At 31.1% G+C, this 24,944-nt stretch overlaps 2 protein-coding genes across 2 annotated transcripts; both read right to left on the bottom strand.

The window, feature by feature from the left end:
• Nucleotides 1-611: 611 nt before the first annotated feature.
• LOC137835989 (gibberellin 3-beta-dioxygenase 1-like) lies at nucleotides 612-2,717 on the bottom strand. The gene is made up of 2 exons (XM_068644778.1): nucleotides 2,014-2,717; nucleotides 612-1,422 (listed from the first exon to the last, which is right to left on the bottom strand). Exons 1-2 carry the CDS (start codon nucleotides 2,493-2,495, stop codon nucleotides 807-809), a joined length of 1,098 nt encoding a protein of 365 aa, XP_068500879.1. The 5' UTR covers nucleotides 2,496-2,717; the 3' UTR covers nucleotides 612-806.
• Nucleotides 2,718-17,726: 15,009 nt separating this feature from the next.
• On the bottom strand, nucleotides 17,727-20,555 carry LOC137835988 (katanin p60 ATPase-containing subunit A1). The gene is given in 7 exon segments (XM_068644777.1): nucleotides 17,727-18,275; nucleotides 18,430-18,517; nucleotides 18,625-18,688; nucleotides 18,691-18,782; nucleotides 19,009-19,253; nucleotides 19,353-19,544; nucleotides 19,895-20,555. Coding segments are annotated over 7 exon segments (1,473 nt in total). The 5' UTR covers nucleotides 20,405-20,555; the 3' UTR covers nucleotides 17,727-17,993.
• Between the last annotated feature and the right edge of the window lie 4,389 nt (nucleotides 20,556-24,944).

Here is a 24,944-nt window from a genome sequence, read left to right as displayed (position 1 = left end):
AAAGATTTTCAATATCTCGGGATATTCTTATAAAATATTATATTTGTAGGATTATGTTAGAGGAGTTATCTATTTCTGATGTTTTATTAAGTTGAACAATTAAAAGATAACTCTTGAGGATGTGTTGTATAAGGATTAGAGTATTCTAAAATATTCTCTATTATTATTTTATTTTTTTATTGCATGTGTGAGGCATTGGATGAGTGAGGAAACAGAAGTTGGGCAGGCAGAGAATCCATTCTCTAGTGATTTTGTAAGGTTCCCATAAATGCATGTCTCTCACTTTGTACATATACGGCTTCAACTAAATCCATCTTCAAAGGAATAAAAGAAAAAAAAATGTAATAAGTATATATATATATATATATATAATAAAATGATTTTTCATCCAAATTTGAGACATTGAAAATTGGGTAATCATTCTTCAATATTTTAATATCTTTAATAGATGGACCAATCTCTATGCTTGCCATAAATGGACAAGTTAAAGGTATCATAAATGTTTAGGACCCTAAAAATAATATGAACATAAAAAGAGATATGAAGTTGGAAAGGAAAATGTTTTTTTTTGTGGTGCCCTGTGGTGGAATTGAATGATGAAGAATTGAGAATTTAGTAATGTCCCTTTCAATATAAAGACAAATGAAACACAATGAGACTATCTTATCCTTTTCAATGGCTATTCCCCTTTAGAGCCAAACAAAAGCCACCACATCTAATTCACATTAACCACCAATTCTCCAAAAAAAAAGGTGTTTGCTACAAAATAGACCATGCAAAAGGTTCAAACACTTTTTCTCACTGTTTCACTGAGTTTCTTTTGCTTCTAAGAACTCACTAATGGCTGAAGAAACAAGAACAGTGGAGAGTGCCTTGTTGAAATGCTTTGCTTTGGTTCCGAGGTACTCATTCCACGTCACTGACTTATAAAGACGAGGCTGATTTGGGCCCACTAACTTCTCATGTGGACAAATCGATACATTGGGTGGGGGCCCACATAAATAAGCAACCGAAAGCCTTTGCTGGACCCGGTTCACCAGGACCCGGTGGAGCACACTCGGGTACAACCCGTTTGACAAAATGTGGAGGAGGTCGCCCACGTTTATCACAAGCCCGCCGGGGACCGGTGGCACCGTCACCCACCCGGTGCCTTTCCGGTGAACCTGCAACCCGCTTATGTTGTTTTGGTAGAGAATTGTGAGAAGGGTGGAGTCGGTGTGGGCGGCGAGACCCATGGCCCGATCCGGATCCGGACAAGTCGGGTACGAATTCAACTGCAATGCAGCGCATGTGTTCTTGAATTGACCTTTTGCACCAGCCCATTTTAGGTCTTCCTTTGTAATGCCCAGAGATTCCAACATCAGCCACATCAGCTTTTCCGCAAGCTTTTTCATCGTTTCATCGTATTGCATGACAGTGTCACTGAAACAAAAAAAACAAAAATCACGACTTTTCCGACATGTCAAAAAACACATGTACATTGTTTCAATGTTGGTGCATTAGATTAAGGTGGGTCCATACCCCGCTCATTATGATAAGAAGATGAGTGATTACAATTAACCCACTGTTATCATCCCGAAAACAACAAAAGAAATAGTCAAAACAAAGCTTTTTGTAAAGAAAGAGAAAGAGAAAGGAGGTGGTTCTGTTTAGTTAAGAGTCTCACACCGGGTATCATGTCTAACAAACTCTTGTTAGAATATATTTTAGATCTCTCCGATACCATATTAACAAAATAAACTATTATAAAGTGTACTTTAAGCCTAATACAATCCCATAAAATCGGCTCATGATGTTAAGGTTTGCACCCACTTATATATAATGAAAAGCTCTAATCGATTTCAACATAAACTTTTAAACCTAGCTCAATCTCATAAAATCGGTTTATGAAATGATATTTGCATTCACTTATATACTATGAAATTTTTAGTCGATGTGTAATCTTCATCTAGACGATGAGAGGATGAAGATGTTTACATGCGTGTGAGTGAGAGTGAGAGTGAGTAGACTAACCAGTATTTGTTATAATCTTGGGGCCACAGTTGGCGAAAACGCTCGAGAGGAGATCCAACAATGGTGAAGCCTTCGGACCACATGAGTTTGGGGAAGAAGGAAGAGATGCGAGCGAGGCCATAGCCATCAACACCATCAGGGGAACGAGCAGCTCTGTGCTTGTGGTGAGAGGGAAGAGAGAAGAGGGTCTCTCCAAGACACTGAATCTCATCGAGAAGAGTGAAGGGTATGCCATGGTTGACCACTTGGTACACTCCCCAACTTATGCATGCATGACCTATTAGCTTTGGAGCATTTGGGTCATTGAGATCAATGACGGGAACACCCTCGTTGAGGCCACAATTAGAAGGGTGATTATTAGCTTGGTCTTCCATTTGAGTCCAAGTGTAAGATTCAGGGAGTTCTTGCAGAGAGTTCAAATCAGGGTGCTTGTGTTGAACGTGAACGGGGTGGGCTCTGTAGACTTCTGAGAGTGAAGGCATGGTGCAGAAGTGGAACAGATAGTGACCACTTATTAGTATTAGGGTATATTGAATGAATACTACTGCTTCAGAGTGGTATGTGGCTAATTGAAAGAGAGAAAAAAAAAAAGAGAGTAATTATGACAGGTTCAAGAATAGTTGCTAGCTATTGATGCTGGTACTTGAAACAAAACATGGTACCTCATGGAAAGATAGAGATGAGGTGAGAACATGATTGTGCGTAGTGAGTATATATGTGTGTGTATATATATAGCATGATGGGCAGATGGGGACAAAAACGTTGTCCTAACCCTAAACCTATAGATAAACTTGTTTTTATTCAATTCTCCCTTTCAGGTGTTGATTGATGTTGGAGTTTAAGTTTAGGAAAAAAAAATGCATACTTCAATTATCACAAACTCAATTAGATTTAAAAAAAAAATCAATGAACTAAGAGAGATATTTCTAGAATGTCTCGACTCTTATACAGAAAATTTCACATCATCCTCGTACAAACTCAGATAATAATAAAAGGTTAGCTTTCTATTTTCTATATATGTATTTTAAAATGTGGGTATATATTAAAAGATGTTGGAGATTCACATTCATTAAAGATCAGAACATTTTAATAACTAGGTGTAAAGTGTAAATCTCATCTTATAAATCAGTTTTATAAGATTGAATTAGCCTTAAAATTATTTTTTAATATGATATCAGAGTTATATTTCAGTGAGTTGTTGGGTCATTTTGAATTTTTTCTGAAAAAAGTTTGTTGATTTTATCACTAGCATCTATAAATATAATCTCATGCACAACTTGACCTCTAACCTGAAAGTTAAAGAATACAAATTTTTTAAAAATATATTTTTCTTTCTTATTTCATATTTATGTTTTAGTGCACCGAAATTATATAAAGAAATTCTACAAATGCAATACAAGTGAGTGATGAACACTAACTTATCTCCTACTAAAGACTTATAAAAATAACAAGTAATTAAAAATTATATATTAAAAAGTGTAGACTAGAAAATGTGTATTAATTAGAGAAAAAAACAAAAGAAGAAATGGGAAAGGACTATGTTGTCCTTTGGTGGGAGAAATATAAGTAAAATTGAAGATGGGAGAGGCATCTGAAAGTTGAAGGGTTGGAAGAAAAATAGGGGCCCCTACCTCAACATGTGCCCTTGTCTTGTCCTTGAGTAGAAAAAAACATTTAAATCAAAATCTTCAACTTGGTTCTGATATATCACATTCGCTATACGACAATGATTAATAATCAAAATACCCCAATTTGGATTGGTTGCATGTGACCAAATTGCCCATCTCCACAAAACAAGGTCTCTTTATTATATAAAGACATATGCTACTAACTTTAATTATTTACATAATATTATCAAAATATATTATTCTATCTCATTACTAAATTATAATTATATTTTTTTTTGTATTAAACTCTATTAAAATTCATCGATGATAAGCATAATAGTCTTTGTTTTTATATTTTTTAATACTATTATATAGCTTTAATATATATTTACAAAGTGTTGGAGATCCCACATCGACTAGAGATTAGAGCTTTTCATTGTATATAAGTGGGTGCAAACTTCACCTTATCGAGTCGATTTTATAGGGTTGAGTTAGGCTTAAAGTCCACTTTGTAAGATGGTATCAGAGTCATTTCGAGCCTATCCTAGTGAGTATTTGTTGGGCCTATCGTGCCACCCGCTATCGAGCCGCTATCGGACCACCCATAATATATAGTCCCACGCACGAGTTAGGCTTAAAGTCCACTTTCGTAATACAAAGTACTAAATAATTTTAAATTAATTGATATAATAAGTTTGTAAATTATTCATATACACAATTTTAAATTCGAAATAAGTTTGAGATAAAATCAATATATATCCTTGTGCGTGACGGATAATTAAATAGATTTTTTGCCCTACAAAATATTACATTGTAAATGCATATATTAGTATGTATATTAACTTTAAAATAAAATGATGAAATTATATATAATTAAGGCATATGCCTCGAAACTTCACAAATATAATCGTTAAAATGTCTTAATATTATCTTAATTTAGTCATGTATTTTTATTTTATATAATTAAATATGTACAAGTATTTGTGCTCTTTGTGTAAAATTTATTTATATATTTATTAAAATAAATTTATTTACAAAATATGCCAAAATAAGAAATCTAAAGAAAAAGAAAACTTCATCGACTTATTGTAAAGCTCGTAACATTGTATATATTCCTGTGTTTTTTTAAAGAAAAGGTAAACTGAAGATTTTTAAAACTTTCAATATAATTTTATATTCAAATAATTCAATTACAAACATATTAATCATCACACTTCATCAATTTCAATATAACAGTCAAGTGTGTCTACATATAACTCATTCAATATCACTCATGTTAGAAATCCATGTAAACACTTGTCTTTACTTTTGGAATGCTCTTACATTGAATTTAGACTCAAAGATTTCCACTTATCATATTACCTATGTTGTGATATCTCTCCACACAAGTATATGATAGAGTTAATGCATATGACTTGTTAGACCAGTAAATCGCGGACTTAGTCATATGAACCTTATTTGACTCTCACTACGTGATAACCTTCATCTGTATTATTCTAATATACCAGTAGATTCAAAATATTTACTTCTAGACGAATCTCTGATTCAATACATATCATAACAATCTCAGCACGATATTTCATTTCCTAAAATTAATATGTTACAATCATATTTCCATATAATCTATAGTTCATATTACACATCAATATATACCATTCAATCAAATAGAAAATTAGATTTTTCAAAAAATTAAAAGTTGTAAAAAAATTACACAAACACATAAATTCAGTGTTTCAAATACATGTATAATTAAAATTTAATATAATTTAATTAAAGCAGCAAATAATTATGCAACAAAACAACTATCAAAAACCTTAAAAATATTATTTTTTAATCTGCAGGAGCACAAGGAGTTGGCGGTGAGGGAAACTAAAGCAAAATACACCCAAAAAGAGAAAGTTAGTCTAAATCTATATTGTATTGATTTATATATACAAGTATATCTCATTTCAATCACAGTAAGTCTAAAACTTAAACTTGAAATACATCTCACAATCAATCACTTATCAATTTTTTAAAACTTCAAACTATTTTCATCAAATAACATATATTTCATTCAACAAAACAATCCTGCAATAAAAATTTGAAACTTGACAACGTCACCTTTATATCTAGATCTTTTAACTTAGAGTTTTATTGAAAGATAAAACTAGTTTCTCTTACCGGATTTATGAGTACTCACAATGAGCTCCGAATCTTAAAGAAATTAGTGATAGTCTAACCTACTCCTAAAAGTCTTGATTAATCATCTAAACACATCTCTAGGACCATGAACTAACATATGTTAATCCTATAGTCAAATAGCTCACATGCAAAACATGTGTATATAGGTACACAGAAAAACTCAATAGTGACTTAGAGAATAAATGAGTAGAATTAAATTTACTTTAATAAAAAATCTAATCATACAATTTGTCTCTATTCATTATTGTAAAAAATTCAAAGGTGACATTCAATTGTCAAACGAATTAAAGATGAAGTTAGAAATATAAAGAGAAAATAAAATAAAATATTTTTTTTAAAGAGAAATAGTAATTATTTTAAAATAAATCCTAAATAATTATTATTTTTATTCATACAACTTTTTTATAATATTTAAATATTATTTTAATTATCACTTCTACTCTAAAACTATTTTTTTCTTACTCTAAAACTATTTTTTATGTACTTGTAATATCTAGATGGTCACTTGATATTTGTTGCTAAACATATAAATTGTTAACATCTTATAAATTTTGTTTTAACTTTTTGCAAGGGGAAAAGCGAAATAAAAAATATAATAAAACTCATTAATTTTATATTAACTAAAACCATATTTAAACTAGAAAAAAAAAATAGATTTTTCTGCTATTTACAATTGAAATATTTTCTCTCTTTTGACACGATTATTTATAAGAGAAACTCACTTCAAATCATAAAGTAAGTCATTTTAATTACTAATGAAAAATTATAAATATTATATGCATACATCATGTTATATTAAAGTATTAACTATTAATTTAGTCGTCAATATTAAAAATATATTTAAAAAAATTCGTCTTATTAATTTCAAGAAATTTACATAAAAAATTCATAATCATGATATCTTTTATTTAGTTAATTATATAATATATATATATATATTTTCATTAATATTTACCTATATATATTACGATTATGTTACATTAGTTCTTAAAAATGATTTCTTTGTTAATACTTTACTAATACTTAGATTTTTATAATAAATTTAATAAATAAAATAATATCATTAATAATAAATAAATAAATAAATTTTACCTTTTACTTATTTTTATTTTTTACTTTTTTACTTTCTTATTTTTCATCCTCCAATCTAAATAAAATATTGACAATTTCTTTTAAATCAAAGAATTCATAACAAGACTCAAGCACATTACTTCATTGGATTTCGTGACTTAAGTAAATTAAAATAATATTTGTTTGTTATAAATTTAAATATTTTAATTAAACCTTTATTACATATTATAATTTTATTTGATTATTTAAAATGTTTTATTTTTATTTAAATATTTTATCATTTTATTTTATCTTCATATCTTATCCTTGGTTCAAGTCAATCATCTCTTCTTCAATATCAATATCTGTGATTCATAATAAATATCTAATTTATTGGTCATGTCAGTAGAAAGAAAATTCTAATAAATATTCAGTTAAAACTATGCAAATTTATAAGAAGTTAATGAAGTTTTAAATAAATACAAAATAATATAAATAAGATTTGAAAGTAAATATACTAAACAAGATAACTTCTACTAACAATTTTTTTTTACTGTCTATCAGAGGACTGAATTAGAAGGAATTGACTGACACATGACAACTCAGAAACACATATAAAAACTTTAAAGGGAAGAAGACAATAATATCACATAATTGAGCAACATACACAAAGTGGAAATATCATATCAATTAATGTGAGGTTCTACCAAGTTTTCAATTTCAATACTTGTACAATTATAATATTTTTGTTCACAGTTCATTCAATTACAAATAATAAACATTATCTTTAATAAATATTAACAATTTCTCAAAAGAAATACACATTGGAAATTTAGCCATTAAGAGATTTTAAAATATTATTTAATCAATAAAATTATATTATTTATAAAGTATAATTAGGATATTTTTTTTATCGATAATAAAAAAATATAAAAATATGATCCGTTTTATGAGTGATCCAACCCTTATACATAAACTCAATCATAATCTCTCTTACTATATTTACTTTCAAGTCTGTTTATATAGAACTCTTCTAACTAATCCAGATAAAGATATGGAGGAAACAATCATATAATTAAGATGTAATTGTAATTTTTTTAATTTACATGAGTTCATGATAATAAAAATTCAATAAAAATATAAATAGTAGATACATTTAAGTTATATAAATAACTTTTTAACTCTCATACCATCATATTTTATTTGGAATATCTTTAGCAGAATGACTAAAAAGTAAAAAAATCATAAACTTATTATTAAATAAAAAAATAAACAAAGGTGGAAATGAGTGGATGAGAGTTTGTGCTTCCTGTGCCATTCATTATTCAGATGTATATATGATAATTATTTTCACGAAAAACCAGTAAATATTTTGTGGTTGAATTAGTGTTTTAAATGTTGCAGTGCCTTCACAAACCCTATTATTTATTTATTTATATTGAAATAAAAAGAAAATTAATTTTCTATTTTATATGCTGTGTATAATTTTTTTAAACAGACATAAAATAGTAATAAGGAAAAAGAAAATGTTATGAAGTAAAAATAATTATGTATGCATGTATATATATATGACATCATTGAATTGGTGATGGGCCTGTTGTTGTAATTGGTGATGACATGACATGCATTCACGGGACATGGGCTCGTGTATGTGTTCATGATATCACACATAACATACGCACACATTCACTCATTCATTCATTAAAATAATTTAATTTTATAATAATGCCCTCAATACTCTCTGCTTGCACATGCACTTCACGTGGCTCAAACATGGTGAGGTCGGAATCGTTTGGGTCGCTACTGAACCCACACCTTTTTATATACATTTTTTCTTTTTTATACACTTTTTTATTATTTACTTTTATATATATATATATATATATATATATATAAATTGTGTAAAAAATATATATAATAAAACTTGTTCCGATAAAGTCAAAATATAATCTCACGTCACTTAAAAGTTACGACACAGACACAAAGATACGTATAATTTCTAAAATGTAGGACACCGGACACAAATCTATACATTATATAAGTACGAATTATATAAATTGACAATAAAAATTTATGTGGACAAGTATGTCTCAATTTTTTAGTAGAAATATAAAAATATGTTTTTCATGACAGGTTCAAAATGATTTATTTCTTATTTTTATAATCATATTGAATTTGACACTTCATTGATACGTGTCTTACGAGTGTGTCAGTGTCCGAACACGTCATTTAAAAGAAGTGTCTGAACCTCATAGCGGAGTCGAAGTTAATGGCAGTTTAAATACACATTCCTTCCTTCATCCACTAAAACATATTTTAAGGATAAAACTGTGATGGAGCACCGACTTCCAGAACGGATAATACCTCAGATGGTGATTGATCCTAACAATGTTATCTCTCAAAACTGAGGTCGGAACAAACTTATATATTTAAAGATTTATTTAAAATTTTATTAACTTTAATATTATACATGTTAAGGTTTTTTCAGAAAATATACTCAAATTTTTTTAATATAGTTTAATTTAGTTTACTGCAGATTGAAAGTAATTCTAAAAATTCCTTGTCTGATAGGTCATTAAAGCGACCTATAATATTTTAGGGCAATTAAGGGAAACATTATTATTTTTAGACGCTCTCTTCCTCGATAATTAACTTTTAATTGATTCAGGGAAATTTACAAGAAAAAAATGTTAAAAAAATTAATAGTATTTCCATTAATTTAGCTAGAGTAAAAATACTATATATTAATTTTATTAAATTAATTGAAATATTAGAAGATAAGTTTTTAAGAAATCTACTAAAACTAAACTAAACGTGAAAATCTTTAATCTAAAAAGAACATATAAAAATATATATATGATCAATCAATAAGTATTATAGTTGGCTATAAAAACTACTATTCTTATCGTTAATGAGAAAACAAATCTGCTAACAAAATATAAATTTATGTATTTATCAAATTAAATAAGTAAAAGTAGTTGTGTAATTGTTTTTTATTTGTTTAAGTATTGTGTGGTCTAATACTGTCAATAAGATAATATAATAGTTATTTTTTTTTTATCTCCAACATATTGATCTACTCTTTTTTTCTCATTTTAATTTGATGGTCGACCAAATAAGTGAAAATAAGAAAATAAAAGTAATAGTCACCTTATCTCTTGAAGCAAAATTATAAAAAATTATAATTTAACTAAACTTTATTAATATTTAAAATATAAACCATAAAAAAGTAGAAATGTAAAGAATATAGTATAAAACTTAATCTACATCTTTAAACTAAAATAATTGTACGTAAATTGATGTACTTACGCGTTCGTAAACATGGCTTAATAGTCAATACGATTTTAAAACAAAATATGAATTAAATATGTAAAATAAGTTTTTGAAAAAAACCACATCTCACATGGATTGGTACTTTCTTACTTTAAAGAATACGAGAAGCTTAATTTGCAGGCTGATAAACAATTTTAATTTATTTAAGGATTAAATATATTTTTCTTCCGACTTATAACGAAATTGATTTTTGTCCCTAGTACAAATTTTAGATTTTTTAATTATTTGTAATAAGAATACTATTGAAATAAGTCGAATATTTTTTGCAATGTAAATAATAAATTTATAGTTTAGACGGTATTATATTATTATAACATCAAAATCAGCGATGGATTAACATTAATATTTTAACATCCTAGTTTACATTGAAATTGGTTTGCAGTAATTTTTTTATTTTATTTTTTTATCAGCAAAACTAAATAAAATAAAAATGAGACACTTCAGAGGTGTCTTAATCTTTATACATACACTTCAGGGTATCTCAATCCTTATATAGAAAGTGATCAAAGTTAACCTGCTCAATACTCGACCTACACACATTAATCGGACTCTACCAACCATCAAATCAATCCTCAAGACATAATTTATTTTTATAAAAATTAATTCCAATAATTTTCTTACTATTGGATATCTAAAGTTTGGACTAACGATAAAAATTAATTTAATATAAAAGTACGAAAAACCATATTTAATTATTTATTTAAAATGATGGCTTTATATATTTATGAGAATACACAAGGAATTAGTTTAAACCACGCGACATAGTTCACTTTTTTTTTTCTTTTTGTAAGATACTGTCTTGACTTTTGATTAGAGATTCTTGTAATTTAAAGAAAAGGGTGGCTTTTGCAACATTGGTTGAACGTCTTTCCAATATCTAAAAACAAAGTGTGTTATGCTATGGTGTGGTGCCAATGGATTACACAATCCAAATTCATCTCAAACATGCATTATTATATATACCTTAAACATGTTTTAATGACTTTTAAGAGATTTGGAAAAACAATTTAATCACAATGCCTTATCCATAATGTCAAAGAATGTACCTGTTTTTGTATATTTTATAATAACTAATTAAGATGTAGGATTGCCCAAATTAATTTTGATTTAACCAATCGAATGGAGTTTGGTTTCGTATGGTTACTTCTTTATTCTTCTTGTATGAAAGTTTTTTTCTTTTGTTTTCTTTCTTTCTTTCCCTTGTCTTTTTCCCATGAAAAGAAAAACTAGGAAATACCTAAGATCTAGGAAGAAATAGGACACGTTATACAAGGAAATCAAACCCCATGCTCCTAATTTTAAGGAATAGGAAAAAACTTACATGCATGAATGTTTTGATGTTTGCTTATAAATGAAAATGTTTGGATGGTAGTTATTGATGAAATTTGGAAGCATAAGAATAGACATATCTTTAGAGGTGAAGTGATTCATCATTCCGAATTTATTTTTTTTGTTTAAGTAAAGGTTTGGTCTTGAACTACAACTAAATTTGTCTCTACTTGTTTTTTCTTGTTTGATTGGTGTCTTGATCCGGTGACTTTTTTGTTTATGATCAAGAATCTCCTTAAATAGTTTAAGGGTTAGACTATCACTAAAGTGATTCATATATTTTTATTTTTATTTTACCGATAAAAAAAGGGTTTTGTCCTTCTTTCTTATTATTTCTTATAAATTTGTGTGAAAAATAAAATTCATTTGTGTTTAGTTTGTAGAAGTTTCATATACTTGTATCCTGGTATAACACATGTTAGAGTATACTTTAAAAACAAAAGAAGGACGAATAGAAAAAAGTATCTGGAGTACTAGGATGTTTATGTTTGGAGATATTCCACTTTGTTTAGGTTTCTACTTGCAGCAAATGATTTTGATGAAGAAAGTAGCACCATAAAAGAAAGATTCGTCATGTTTCAACATAACTGGGTGGCATCTTCCTCGTGCATTTGTAAGCCTATGCAGCTATCTACAAAACTATATGCTTATTAGGGTTTATATGCCTATGCTATCATCTTAACAATCACACTCTTTTCCATTTAAAAGAAAAAAAAAAAACTCTATCACATAAAGTTTTGTTTTTTCTTTAAATTTCTCTTCAAATATTTACTCAAACTAATTAATCACGAGGCGAACACGGTATTGGAGATTCCACATAAAAAAAAATAAAAAATTTGGTAGTATATAAGTGTATACAAATCTTACTTAAAAAATCAATTTTATAAGGTTGAGTTAGACTTAAAGCCTGTTTTTTAACGTGTTATCAGAGTCATTTAAGATATATCCTAACAAAAATTTGTTAAACGACCAGGTCATATGTTGAACGAGTTGACAAATTTCGCTTCTCTTAATAAGTTCACTTCTTAATACATATAATAATTATGATATAAATGACTTGAATCTAGGTCAAACATTATTTTCACTTATTTGATTGATTTGATAATGACAAATACAAATTATAAATTATTATTATTATCATATAAAATTATAAATTTGTAATAATTAATACTTTTCAATCATATATAATGGGTTCATTAAGATTATTTTTTTTTAAATAGTTGGTAAGAAAGTTATATCAATGATTATTTTATTTAAATAACAATGCAATTTTGTTAGTATAACACTTAAACATTAAACTCAATATACTCAGTGTACTTGACAACTTGGTTAATATACTTTACAAAACCATTCTTAGGAAGAAAGAACATGAAAATAAAATAAATATGACAAAAATGTCAAATTTTCACTATTGAAAATAATAAAAAAAAGAAAAAAAGTTTTGTATACGCATGGATCCCTACATCCACCTTTTTCTCAATTAAAAAGGTTTTAGTACCACTAATATAGTTCAACATCGTTTAAGAGTCAAAGTCAACAACAATTTATATACTATTTACTCTCTCAACCTGTTAAAACGTTTTTTAGAACAAAACTGTGACGGAGTTCAAAAACTTCAAAACAGATAATATCCTAACAAAACTATCTCAAAGAATATATTTGACAGCACAAAATTAAAAAATGCATTGAGAAAAAGATATAGTATTTTAGTTAATTTTATTACAAATAAAATATGCTCAGCATTTTATTAAAGAATAATCATGAGACCAATAAACAGAGATGAATACTTATGTGTCTGAAGTGTAGTGTAAATCTTAAGCATTATGTGATGATAATTTTGTTGCAATGTTGTTGTTTTTAGAAAAAGAGAAGAAAGAGATAAGGTGAGAGAGAAAGGCATCTTTCATATGAAAACACTTTGCATCAAGGTACACTAATGGAGAAGCAAAGGGTTACATAATTGTAGGCTTTTGATTCTGATTTCTCACTCATTCACAACACAATAGAGCAATGCTAGAGCCTTCTCAAGAACACAACAAACTATGGTGGAGACAAGACTCACGATAATTATTGCACGTGTTTCCTTCAAACTGGACCCTCTCCTATGGCTACTCTCATCTCTTGCTTTTTAAATCAAACTTTACCAATTCAAAAACCTTATTGAATACTACTCTTTTCTTCTTCTTCTTTACCAATATGATCAAAAATAATATTCATTAACCAAATAAAAATTCATTTATAATGAAAGATGTTCTTGTAAGAGACACTTTGAGAGTAATTACTACTCGTTGAATAATTGATCTTTTTCTTTTAGTTGTGTTCTCCTTCCTTTCTCTTCTTTTTTAGTATTTGGATTGGGACTATACCTATAAAAGGTTATTCGACAACAATTAAATAAGTATTCGATATTCAGTGCAATTAATGTTATAATAATGATGTACATTTGTCTTGATTGTTGTATCTATTTATAATATATGAAGAAGCCTTTTACCGTTGGATCTAATTAAAACACGTATCGCAATTAACATTACAAGAAAATCATCAAATAGAAACAAATTCTAGATATAAAAAATAATTAATTGTTATATTAACTAAATTAGAGACCATTTTAGAAATTAAAAAGATTTTTGATTTCTCAATTAATTTCTATTATTGTTAAATAGTTTCTAAATTGATATCTAATTAACTACCAAGTTTTTAAATAAAAATTATTTAGATTCTAAATTTGATAGAAAAACCTTTAATTAGATATCAATTTAGAAACTATTTAACAATAATATAAACTAATTTAGAAACCAATTTTTTTTTAGTTTCTAAAATAATCTTTAATTTAATCACTATAGTAACTAATTATTTTTTATTTTTAAAGTTAATTTTTATTTGATAATTTTTTTTAGTAGTGTAACGTTAATATTACTTAATTTTTTTACAATTTAACTAATATTAACATACATTAATACGTTCAAACTCATATTTTTCATTCCTATAAAACTATCGTGTCTTTGAAACATTCAAATTCGGCGGATAAGATAATACTAGTTTAGTTATAGTGTATCTAATCTAAGTTTTATCCTTAAAAAAGTAGTTTCAAAATTGAATTCGTATTAATAAAATAATAAATAAATACTCCTTAAAATAGTATTCTAAGTTCATAAACTATAATACTAATAACTATAAATATTAAATTTTTTATTTTATACGTTCTTTCAAAAAATATCTTTGCTGATAAAAAAATACGTTATTAAAATTCAATTATCCATACATGTCTAGTCAATTATACTATAGTGTTCAGCTTTAAGTCTCAACCCACGTCCACTGATGATAAAAATGATTTTTTAATTAAAAAATAAAATGTTATTTTTTATTATTTAAAAATAAATAAATGGGGTTACATCAAACAGTTTTATTGATCCTTATGAACTAATAATTTTTGTGTTATTTTACCTTTTTTTTAAAGTCAAATGAATGATTTATTTTGTTCAAAAGTTAAATCATGAACCATTTTTCGGTCAAATGATTGATTCGGTCCAGTTTTCATTTCAGATCAATGATTAGGTATTTAAGTTAAATTAAAGGTGAGTTTTTTTTTTCTAAAAAAATCCTTTGCATTCTATTATTCTTTAAACTATTAATATATCATTTTAATAATTTTGTTTATTTTTAAACTAATAATTTGCTGGCCAAACTTTTGTCTTCTTATAAGTTCAGCAACTATTGTCCTATTTGTAAAGTTAGGATTAGGGTTAAATAGGTTAAGTAATCATTTAAAAACTGGTGCAGGTAAATTAATTTGTTTTCTTATCAAAGTGTTGTAATTTATTTAAAATTACTTTAATATTTTTTAAATAAATAAAAAGATAAATCGTGGTGGAAAATCTGATTTATTATTATCATTACTGTTATTATTAATATTATATTAAAATTATTATAATAATGTTAAAAATTAACACTTTTATACTTTTCTTATTACAGTAATAACAGTACAGATTATTATCATAGTCTTACTATAAATAATATTATCATAAGTATTAGTATCATTATTAATTTTATTGTTATTATAATGTACAAAGAAATATATGTTTAGTTTTAATAATAAAATCGAGGTTATACTTTGGCATGCCACTTCAATATTATAAAAAAAATAAAATTAAAATTGTGGTTTTGAATGATGAATTCGTTCAATTTAAAAAAAAAAAAAAACTGTGTTTGTAAATACGGTTTTTATTATAATTTTTTTTTTAAATACAATTCATCTATTTTTGTAATTTTATGAAAAGTTATAGATTTAAATAATTTTGTGAAAAAATACCTATTTTTGGTAGGAGAAAAGGGGACTAATTAGGCAACGTTTTGTCTAAAAAATGTATTAAAAAACATGAACTTTTGGAGCTTTTTGAGTAAGGGTTCCACTAGCACTATTGCACTTAAGTGAATCACTTATATATGAAAGAGCATGACAATTAATGACAAAAAAAAATAACAAAAGAAAACCCAGGACAACTCTAATGTAGTTTTTTCTTTCTGCACCTCTTTACCTTCTTCTTTCACTCATATGTTATGTGAAAAGATATTTTTTTTCTTAAGTAAAATAAATAATCATAATTCCTACACACTTCACTTTCTTTCCAGTTTTCACCCCCACAACACCCAAGAATCCTATTTGAGTTTGTTCAAGCTTTGCAATGGTTCTTTACATTGTTTGGTAGCATTTTAGAGGTCATTTGTGGTCTAGTTATCATGTATTGGAGATTTGGGTTGGTTTTGTGGTAGAAAATGTTGGTTTTTCATTGGTATTTGACTGGTTTTTCATTGATTTGAACCTCTATCATTTTTTTATTTTATAAACACATTCCGGATTATAAAATCTGAAAGTTATTTATAAATTCTAAAAATGTTTCCAGATTCTACAAATGTTAAATATATTTTTTTAACATTTATGTATAATTGTTTTGTTCGAATTACACATACATGAATATATGAGTACCCTAACTATGATGAAGTACACCCATAAGCAGCGCGTTACCTCGCTTCACATCATATCTCTACTGTTGTTGTGCGAGTGTTGTTGGATGAACTCACACATGATGTGATCACTTGGATATGGTGACCACTGCTCGAGTAGGCCTTTCGAGTTTATTTATTTATTAGACAGTTTATCATGTTTGAGTGTGTGTTGCGCCAATATAAAACCATTCCACAACCTTTGATATCTTCTCAGGGTGTTGTTGCACATGTTATCAATGAAATGTGGTTACAATTTGTCTCCTCGTGACAGGTATGACATGAACATCTACTTCATCTACATACGTTTCTGCGTTAGACAATTGTGATGCTTCTCACTGTACTTTCATGAAAAGTTAGATCAACATTCACAAGAGATATAATTTCACTCACTAATCAAATTTCAAGGACGTGTTATTGTTGCACTTCTTCTATCTATCATTCTATCCTCATGCATTTACAAAACCTTTCTTATACTTTATTTACCTCTCCTATAGATAATATTTTTAGACATGTCTTGAAATAAATTTTTGAACTATAAATTACATTTTTGAAGCATGAAACCATAACTTCAAATGGGTCCTTTGTATAAATATTTGAGAGACTATGAAAAGAATATACCAATGTGCCCATAAGTTATATTTTCAATTTATTTCAACAAGTTATCCTAGATTGTTTATGAAAACAACTTATACAAATATAGTTTAATCCTATTTTCCTTTCAATTATAAAAGCAACTTATTGATAAGCACTTAATTAGACTGTTTGTAGAAACACAGTAATTAGTGCCTTTTTAACAAGTGTTTGCTTATGCTGCTATGAGGTGAAACTAAAACCATAATTCTTATCTGATATAGGTAGTTTGTACCTATATTCCAATGGACATGATTTCTGTAGTGACTAACAGTATGTTTAAGTTACCATTCAACTGAAGATAACCCAAGTGTTTCTAGATCCATGGCTCTTGTTTTTTTTTCTTTATTTAGTGCATTGGAATGTGAAAATTCAAGTTTGATAAGCCTGGTGGATGAAAGCTGTGAAATTTGTAAATATTCCACTACTCTCAGAAGAGATTGTGAAAGGAACTCTGGTATTAACAGGTGATTGTTGTTGGAAAAAGGAGTTAAGACAATGAATAGATATTGCTTTGATGCTTGCAATCCTAATCTAGATCAATTTCAAGGACTGATCCTGGTGCTTTCAAGTATATTTGTGCATCACACAATTTTAACTGTTATTTCAATACGTTCAATATAGTCCTACATCACTTAAAAGACGAGATTAAAAACAGTTTATATATACTTTTTCACCTTTAAACTCGGAAGCACTTTTTAAAGACAAAATTATAACAGAATTTCGAGTTCCTAAACATGCAATACCTCAGATACAGATATTGACCTGATAATATTGTCTTAACTGATTTGAGGTCGGAACCGATTTGTCAAGAGAATGCAGGAAGGTAACTAGAAAGGGTGTTTAGGCTGATCCAAATTCAGCAAACCACTTTTGATGGCGTTCAATGTCAGCCTGAGAAACACTTGGTTGGACTTTCTTCAAAGCTTCTTTAAAATCACACATTGCAACAGGGTCCTTGGAAATCTCATCTTTGGACATCTTCTTGATCTCATCACGCGTCTTTCCTGCTATTTTGCGTCTCATACCATTCAGAGAAGCATCACGGCACACATTTGTCAAGTCATCTCCACTGTACCCTTCTGTCCCTTTGGCCACTTCATCTATGTTCACATCAGGGGACACCTGCATGATGCCACACAACACTTCATTTTGTTTTTGCTGCTTCTACTCAGAATAACACAATCCATGTATTCATGTTTCATTCCATAACTAAATCAGTGAAAGGGTTTGCAAGAAAAGATAATAAACAACATAGCATGAGAGTAATGTAATATGCCTCTACAGTCCTCAGATTGATACGGATCAGCTCTTTACGAGTCTCCAAATTTGGAAGAGGAATGTATATACGTTTTTCCAGCCTTCTCCTGCTTTGCATCAGCACCAAATGGTATCAACTGAGTGGCACAGTAAAAGTATGTAGAACTGATGATCATTTGAAGAAAGAAAATGATGCAGAAAAGCAAATATAGACCTCAGGGCCTCATCTATGTCCCATGGAAAGTTAGTAGCTGCCAAAACCATTACTATCTTACGGTTCCATCTTCATTTGTGGAACTATTGTTCACACCATCAACCTGAACTAGAAGTTCGGACTTCACCCTTCTGGATGATTCGTGCTCCCCAGAAGCCCTGATTAAAACAACTCAACTCAATCAGAGTTCAACCTTTTAAAGGGTGAGGTGAAGGGACCATGAAGAAGAGATGTTAGAGATCTCGACTAGAGATAAGAACATTTCATGCAAATCTCAACTTATAAACCGGTTTTATGAGGTTGAATTAGACTTAAAGTTCACTCAGACTATTTACTTACTTACCCCCTAGCATTCTTAATAAGAGTATTGACTTACTTACTTACCCCCTAGCATTGCATAGAGAATCAATCTCATCAATGAAAATGGCACTGGGTGCATGTGCTCTTGCAAGATCAAACAAGCATCGAACCATGCGCTCGCTCTCTCCACGCCATTTAGAAGCCAAAGTTGCAGAAGAAACGTTGAAGAAAGTGGTGCCACATTCAGTAGCAACTGCTTTAGCAAGAAGCGTTTTCCCAGTTCCTGGAGGCCCAAACATGAGAACACCTTTCCATGGTCTCCTTATTCCCTGCAACAACACAAAACAGTGTTCAATTGAACTCCTCATCCTCTGCTTAGACCCACTAAAGCAAAAGTTTTCATCACCTTCATGTATCTGCTACCTAACCTGGAAATATTGAGGCATCCACAAGGGAAGAAGAAGGGCTTCTTCTAGAAGGCTTTTTGCTTGAGTGAGCCCTGCAACATCATCCCATCTCACACCAGGACACCTTTCTAACACATCCCTTTCCAACATTTCCGCCATCTCAGGATCAGGACCTTCATACTCATACTTCTTTGACTTCTTCCCATCTCCATTCTACTATCCATCAACAACAAGAAAAATATTACTTTGCACCACTTTACAATTATGATGTGATACAATATAGAAAAATGTTACTTTCAAAATTGTAAATTAAAATGCATCCGCAATTTTAAAATTGTTCTATTCCAATAAAAAAGTTGTTTTTCTTTTAGTTATAATCTTATGAATGATTCTCAATATATCACCACATACCACAGTGTGTAATTCCAAAATTACTTTATTTTACAATAATGATACATTGAGTAATGCAAGTTATCAATATATCATTTTCTTATATGAAAGAAGTTGTAAATATTATTCACTCAATATATCATTGTTATTCACAAGACAAACAACTTACTTACAACTGAACGTGAACAACCACCTGTCCTGGTCCCCTTTCCAGAAGCACCACCACCGCCGTTTTTTCCATTCGTCGGTGGTCGGGGCCCAGAGCTAACCCTGCTGGGCTTTACGGCACGAGTGGCGGGCCTGGTAGAGCCTCGACACCAAGCCCCGTCCTTTCGAGCAGTGGGCCTGGGCTCTCCACTTGGCGGGCTCCAGACGTCGGGGTCGCAAGGAGAGGTACTGGGAATGGGATACTCCTCAGACGGTGATCGTGATCGAGTTTCCTTAAACGCCCTTCTCTCCGCGTCTAGTTGTTTCACCACTTGGGTTTCATCGCACACCGCTTTCTTAACGTTCATCCATTTGGCTCTCACCAAAGGGTCGTCGACGGAGTTGAGGTGGTTACTGATTTGGGCAACGGCGCCGTCGAAGAAGATGACGGAGGTGTAGTAGACTCCTTCCGCCGCGTATTCTCTAGCCAATTTAAGGTGGTCTTGCATGCCACTCAACCAACTCTTCCCACTCATTTTTTCTTTTGCATTTCACACCAACAATGGCGTTCTCTTCTTCATCATCTCATCTGGGTTCCTTCTCTCATTCTGAGGTCAGCGTCTACTCTGTTCGGTAGGATCGGATTTGGAGTGCTTGGCGTTGGCTGTGCTGGTAACAGAATGGACCCACCACCACCACCCAACAAACTTGCCATTTCCATCTCAATTTTTGAACCACTATCACTGTTCCATCGCCGCCACCTTCCACCAAGTCTTATTTTCTTTACTTTTGGTAATAAATAATACCTAAGAAGTCAATTTTAACTATGATTCAACCTCATAAAATCAAATTTGTAATCTCAAATCTCTAATCTATATCTAATTTATAGTCTTGGTCTGCACAAAATTTTGGAAAAATTCTTCGTAAATGATTTTTTTTTGAAATTCCGCATAAGAATCTTCACTTAACATGAGACAAAACGCGATAGATTTCAGGTCAAATGGATAAGTATTCACCCAGGAAAAAAAATCAAACAGTTTCACACACGAACGAACCCCTTCCTTTCTACCTGCGCAGTGATGAATAAAAAATTTATTACTAATCTTGTGGGACGAGTCTCGGGCTCAAATCTCAGCCAAAACACAATAGAAACAATGACGAATGTCTGGTAAAAATTTCAAACCAAAATACCCAAGGAGTAATGCGCAGTAAGTCCCAGACCGAGAGTGACCAAAATCGATTTTCCGAAAACAAAACGTCCTGGCTTTTCTTCCTTGTATCTTCTTTCAGTGATTTGTTTATGGACGTGCCTCCTTACCTGGGTGCAAACAACATATGAAAGTACTTGTGTGAATTTTTTCAGCACAATACGGACCCGAAAAAAATTTTCAGAAAGTAGGGCGAAATTTCACAAGTTTTGCTAGAGGGTAGCCTTGGTCTACACAAAATTTCTGAAAAATTCTCCCGAAATGGTTTTTTCCGAAATTTCGCGTAAGAATCTCCCATGAATTTGGGACAAAACGCAACAGTTTTAAGGTCAAACGGATAAGTATTCACCCAGGAAAAAAAATCAAACAGTTTCACACACGAACGAACCCCTTCCTTTCTGCCTGCGCAGTGATGAATAAAAAATTTATTACTAATCTTGTGGGACGAGTCTCGGGCTCAAATCTCAGCCAAAACACAATAGAAACAATGACGAATGTCTGGTAAAAATTTCAGACCAAAATACCCAAGGAGTAATGCGCAGTAAGTCCCAAACCGAGAGTGACCAAAATCGATTTTCCGAAAACAAAACGTCCTGGCTTTTCTTCCCTGTATCTTCTTTCAGTGATTTGTTTATGGACGTGCCTCCTTACCTGGGTGCAAACAACATATGAAAGTACTTGTGTGAATTTTTTCAGCACAATACGGACCGAAAAAAATTTTCAGAAAGTAGGGCGAAATTTCACAAGTTTTGCTAGAGGGTAGCCTTGGTCTACACAAAATTTCTGAAAAATTATCCCGAAATGGTTTTTTCCGAAATTTCGCGTAAGAATCTCCACTGAATTTGGGACAAAACGCGACTAATTTCAGGTAAAACGGATAAGTATTCACCCAGGAAAAAAATCAAACAGTTTCACACACGAACGAACGTTCCTTTCAGCCCGGGCAGTGATGAATAAAAAATTTATTGCGAATCTTGTGGGGCGAGTCTGGGGCTCAAATCTCAGCCAAGACTCAATAGAGACAATGGCGAATGTCTGGTAAAAATTTCAGACCAAAATACCCAAGGAGTAACGCGCAGTAAGATTCAGACCGAGAGTGACCAAAACCGGTTTTCCTAAAACAAAACGTCCCGGCTTTTCTTCCACGTATCTTCTTTCTGTGATTTTTTTATGGACGTGCCTCCTTACCTGGGTGAAAACAACATAAGAAAGTACTTGTGTGAATTTTTTCAGTGCAATACGGACCCAAAAAAAAATTGCAGAAAGTAGTGCGAAATTTCACAAGTTTTGCTAGAGGATAGCCTTAGTCTGCACAAAATTTTTGAAAAATTCTCCCAAAATGGTTTTTTCCTGAAATTCCGCGTAAGAATCTCCACTGAATTTGGGACAAAACGCGACAGATTTCATGTCAAACGGATGAGTATTCACCCAGGAAAAAAATCAAACAGTTTGACACACGAACGAACCTTCCTTTTAGCCCGGGCAGTGATGAATAAAAAATTTATTGCGAATCTTTTGGGACGAGTCTCGGGCTCAAATATCAGCCAAAACTCAATAGACAAAATGACGAATGTCTGGTAAAAATTTCAAACCAAAATACCCAAGGAGTAAGGGGCAGTAAGTCCAAGACCGAGAGTGAACAAAATCGGTTTTCCGAAAACAAAACGTCCTGGCTTTTCTTCCCCGTATCTTCTTTCTATGATTTGTTTATGGACGTGCCTCCTTACCTGGGGACAAAACGCGACAGGTTTCAGGTCAAACAGATAAGTATTCACACAGGAAAAAAATCAAACAGTTTCACACACGAACGAACCTTCCTTTCTGCCCGGGCAGTGATGAATAAAAAATTTATTGCGAATCTTGTGGGACGAGTCTGGGGCTCAATTCTCAGTCAAGACTCAATAGACACAATGACGAATGTGTGGTAAAAATTTAAGACCAAAATACCTAAGGAGTAAGGCACAGTAAGACCCAGACCGAGAGTGACCAAAACCGGTTTTCCGAAAACAAAACGTCCTGGCTTTTCTTCCCCGTGTCTTCTTTCTGTGATTTGTTTATGGAAGTTCCTCCTTACCTGGGTGCAAACAACATAGGAACGTACTTGCGTGAATTTTTTCAGCGCAATACGGACTCGGATAAAAATTGCAGAAAGTTAGGCGAAATTTGACAAGTTTTAGTAGAGATAGCCTTGGTCTGCACAAAATTTCTGAAAAATTCTCCCGAAATGGTTTTTTCCTGAAATTACGCGTAAGTATCTCCCATTAATTTGGGAAAAAACGCGACAGATTTCAGGTCAAACGGATGAGTATTCACCCAGAAAAAAATCAAACAGTTTCACACACGAACGAACCTTCCTTTCAGCCCGTGCAGTGATAAATAAAAAATTTATTGCGAGTCTTGTGGGACGAGTCTGGGCCTCAAATCTTAGCCAAAACTCAATAGACACAATGACGAATGTCTGGTAAAAATTTCAGACCAAAACACCCAAGGAGTAAGGCGCAATAAGTCCCAGACCAAGAGTGAACAAAACCGGTTTTCCAAAAACAAAACGTCCTGGCTTTTCTTCCCCGTATCTTCTTTCTGTGATTTTTTTATGGACTTGCCTCCTTACCTGGGTGCAAACAACATACGAACGTACTTGCGTGAATTTTTTCAGCGCTATATGGACCCGGAAAAAAATTGCAGAAAGTAGGTGGAAATTTCATAAGTTTTGCTTGAGGATGGCCTTGGTCTGCACAAAATTTCTGAAAAATTCTCCTGAAATGGTTTTTTCCTGAAATTCCACGTAAGAATCTCCACTGAATTTGGGACAAAACGCGACAGATTTCAGGTCAAACGGATGAGTATTCACCCAGGAAAAAAATCAAACAGTTTAACACACGAACGAACCTTCCTTTCAGCCCGGGCAGTGATGAATAAAAAATTTATTGCGAATCTTGTGGGACGAGTCTGGGTCTCAAGTCTCATCTGAAACTCAATAGACATAATGACGAATGTCTGGTAAAAATTTCATACCAAAACACCTAAGGAGTAAGGCGCAGTATGTCCCAAACCGAGATTGAACAAAACCGGTTTTCCGAAAAAAAAACGTCCTGGCTTTTCTTTCCCGTATCTTCTTTCTGTGATTTGTTTATGGATGTGCCTCCTTACCTGGGTGCAAACAACATACGAACGTACTTGCGTGAATTTTTTCAGCGCAATATGGACCCGGAAAAAAATTGCAGAAAGTATGGCGAAATTTGACAAGTTTTGGTAGAGATAGCCTTGGTCTGCACAAAATTTCTGAAAAATTCTCCCGAAATGGTTTTTTCCTGAAATTATGCGTAAGAATCTCCACTGAATTTGGGACAAAGCGTGACAGATTTCAGGTCAAACGGATGAGTATTCACCCTGGAAAAAAAATCAAACAGTTTCACACAGGAACGAACCTTCCTTTCAGCCCAGGCAGTGATGAATGAAAAATTTATTGCGAATTTTGTGGGACGAGTCTGAGGCTCAAATCTCATCCGAAACTCAATAAACACAATGACGAATGTCTGGTAAAAATTTCAGACCAAAACACCTAAGGAGTAAGGCGCAGTAAGTCCCAGACCGAGAGTGAACAAAACCGGTTTTCCGAAAAGAAAACGTCCTGGCTTTTCTTTCCCGTATCTTCTTTCTGTGATTTGTTTATGGACGTGCCTCCTTACCTGGGTGCAAACAACATACGAACATACTTGCGTGAATTTTTTTAGCGGAATACGGACCCGGAAAAAAAATTTCAGAAAGTCGGGCGAAATTTCACAAGTTTTGTTAGAGGATAGCTTGATCTGCACAAAATTTCTGAAAAATTCTCCCGAAATTGTTTTTTCATGAAATTCCGCGTAAG

The sequence above is a fragment of the Phaseolus vulgaris genome, chromosome 5 (assembly GCF_000499845.2).
Source record: "Phaseolus vulgaris cultivar G19833 chromosome 5, P. vulgaris v2.0, whole genome shotgun sequence".
NCBI lineage: Eukaryota > Viridiplantae > Streptophyta > Magnoliopsida > Fabales > Fabaceae > Phaseolus > Phaseolus vulgaris.
Note: the sequence above shows the minus strand (reverse complement) of the source record. Positions and strands in the feature narration are given on the sequence as shown.

Coding starts and splice junctions, on each gene's coding strand:
- LOC137835989 (XM_068644778.1), bottom strand. CDS start 2,495: ATGCCTTCACTCTCAGAAGTCTACAGAGCCCACCCCGTTCACGTTCAA. Junction 1,423..2,013: donor CAAGATTATAACAAATACTG/GTTAGTCTACTC, acceptor TTTTTGTTTCAG/TGACACTGTCATGCAATACG.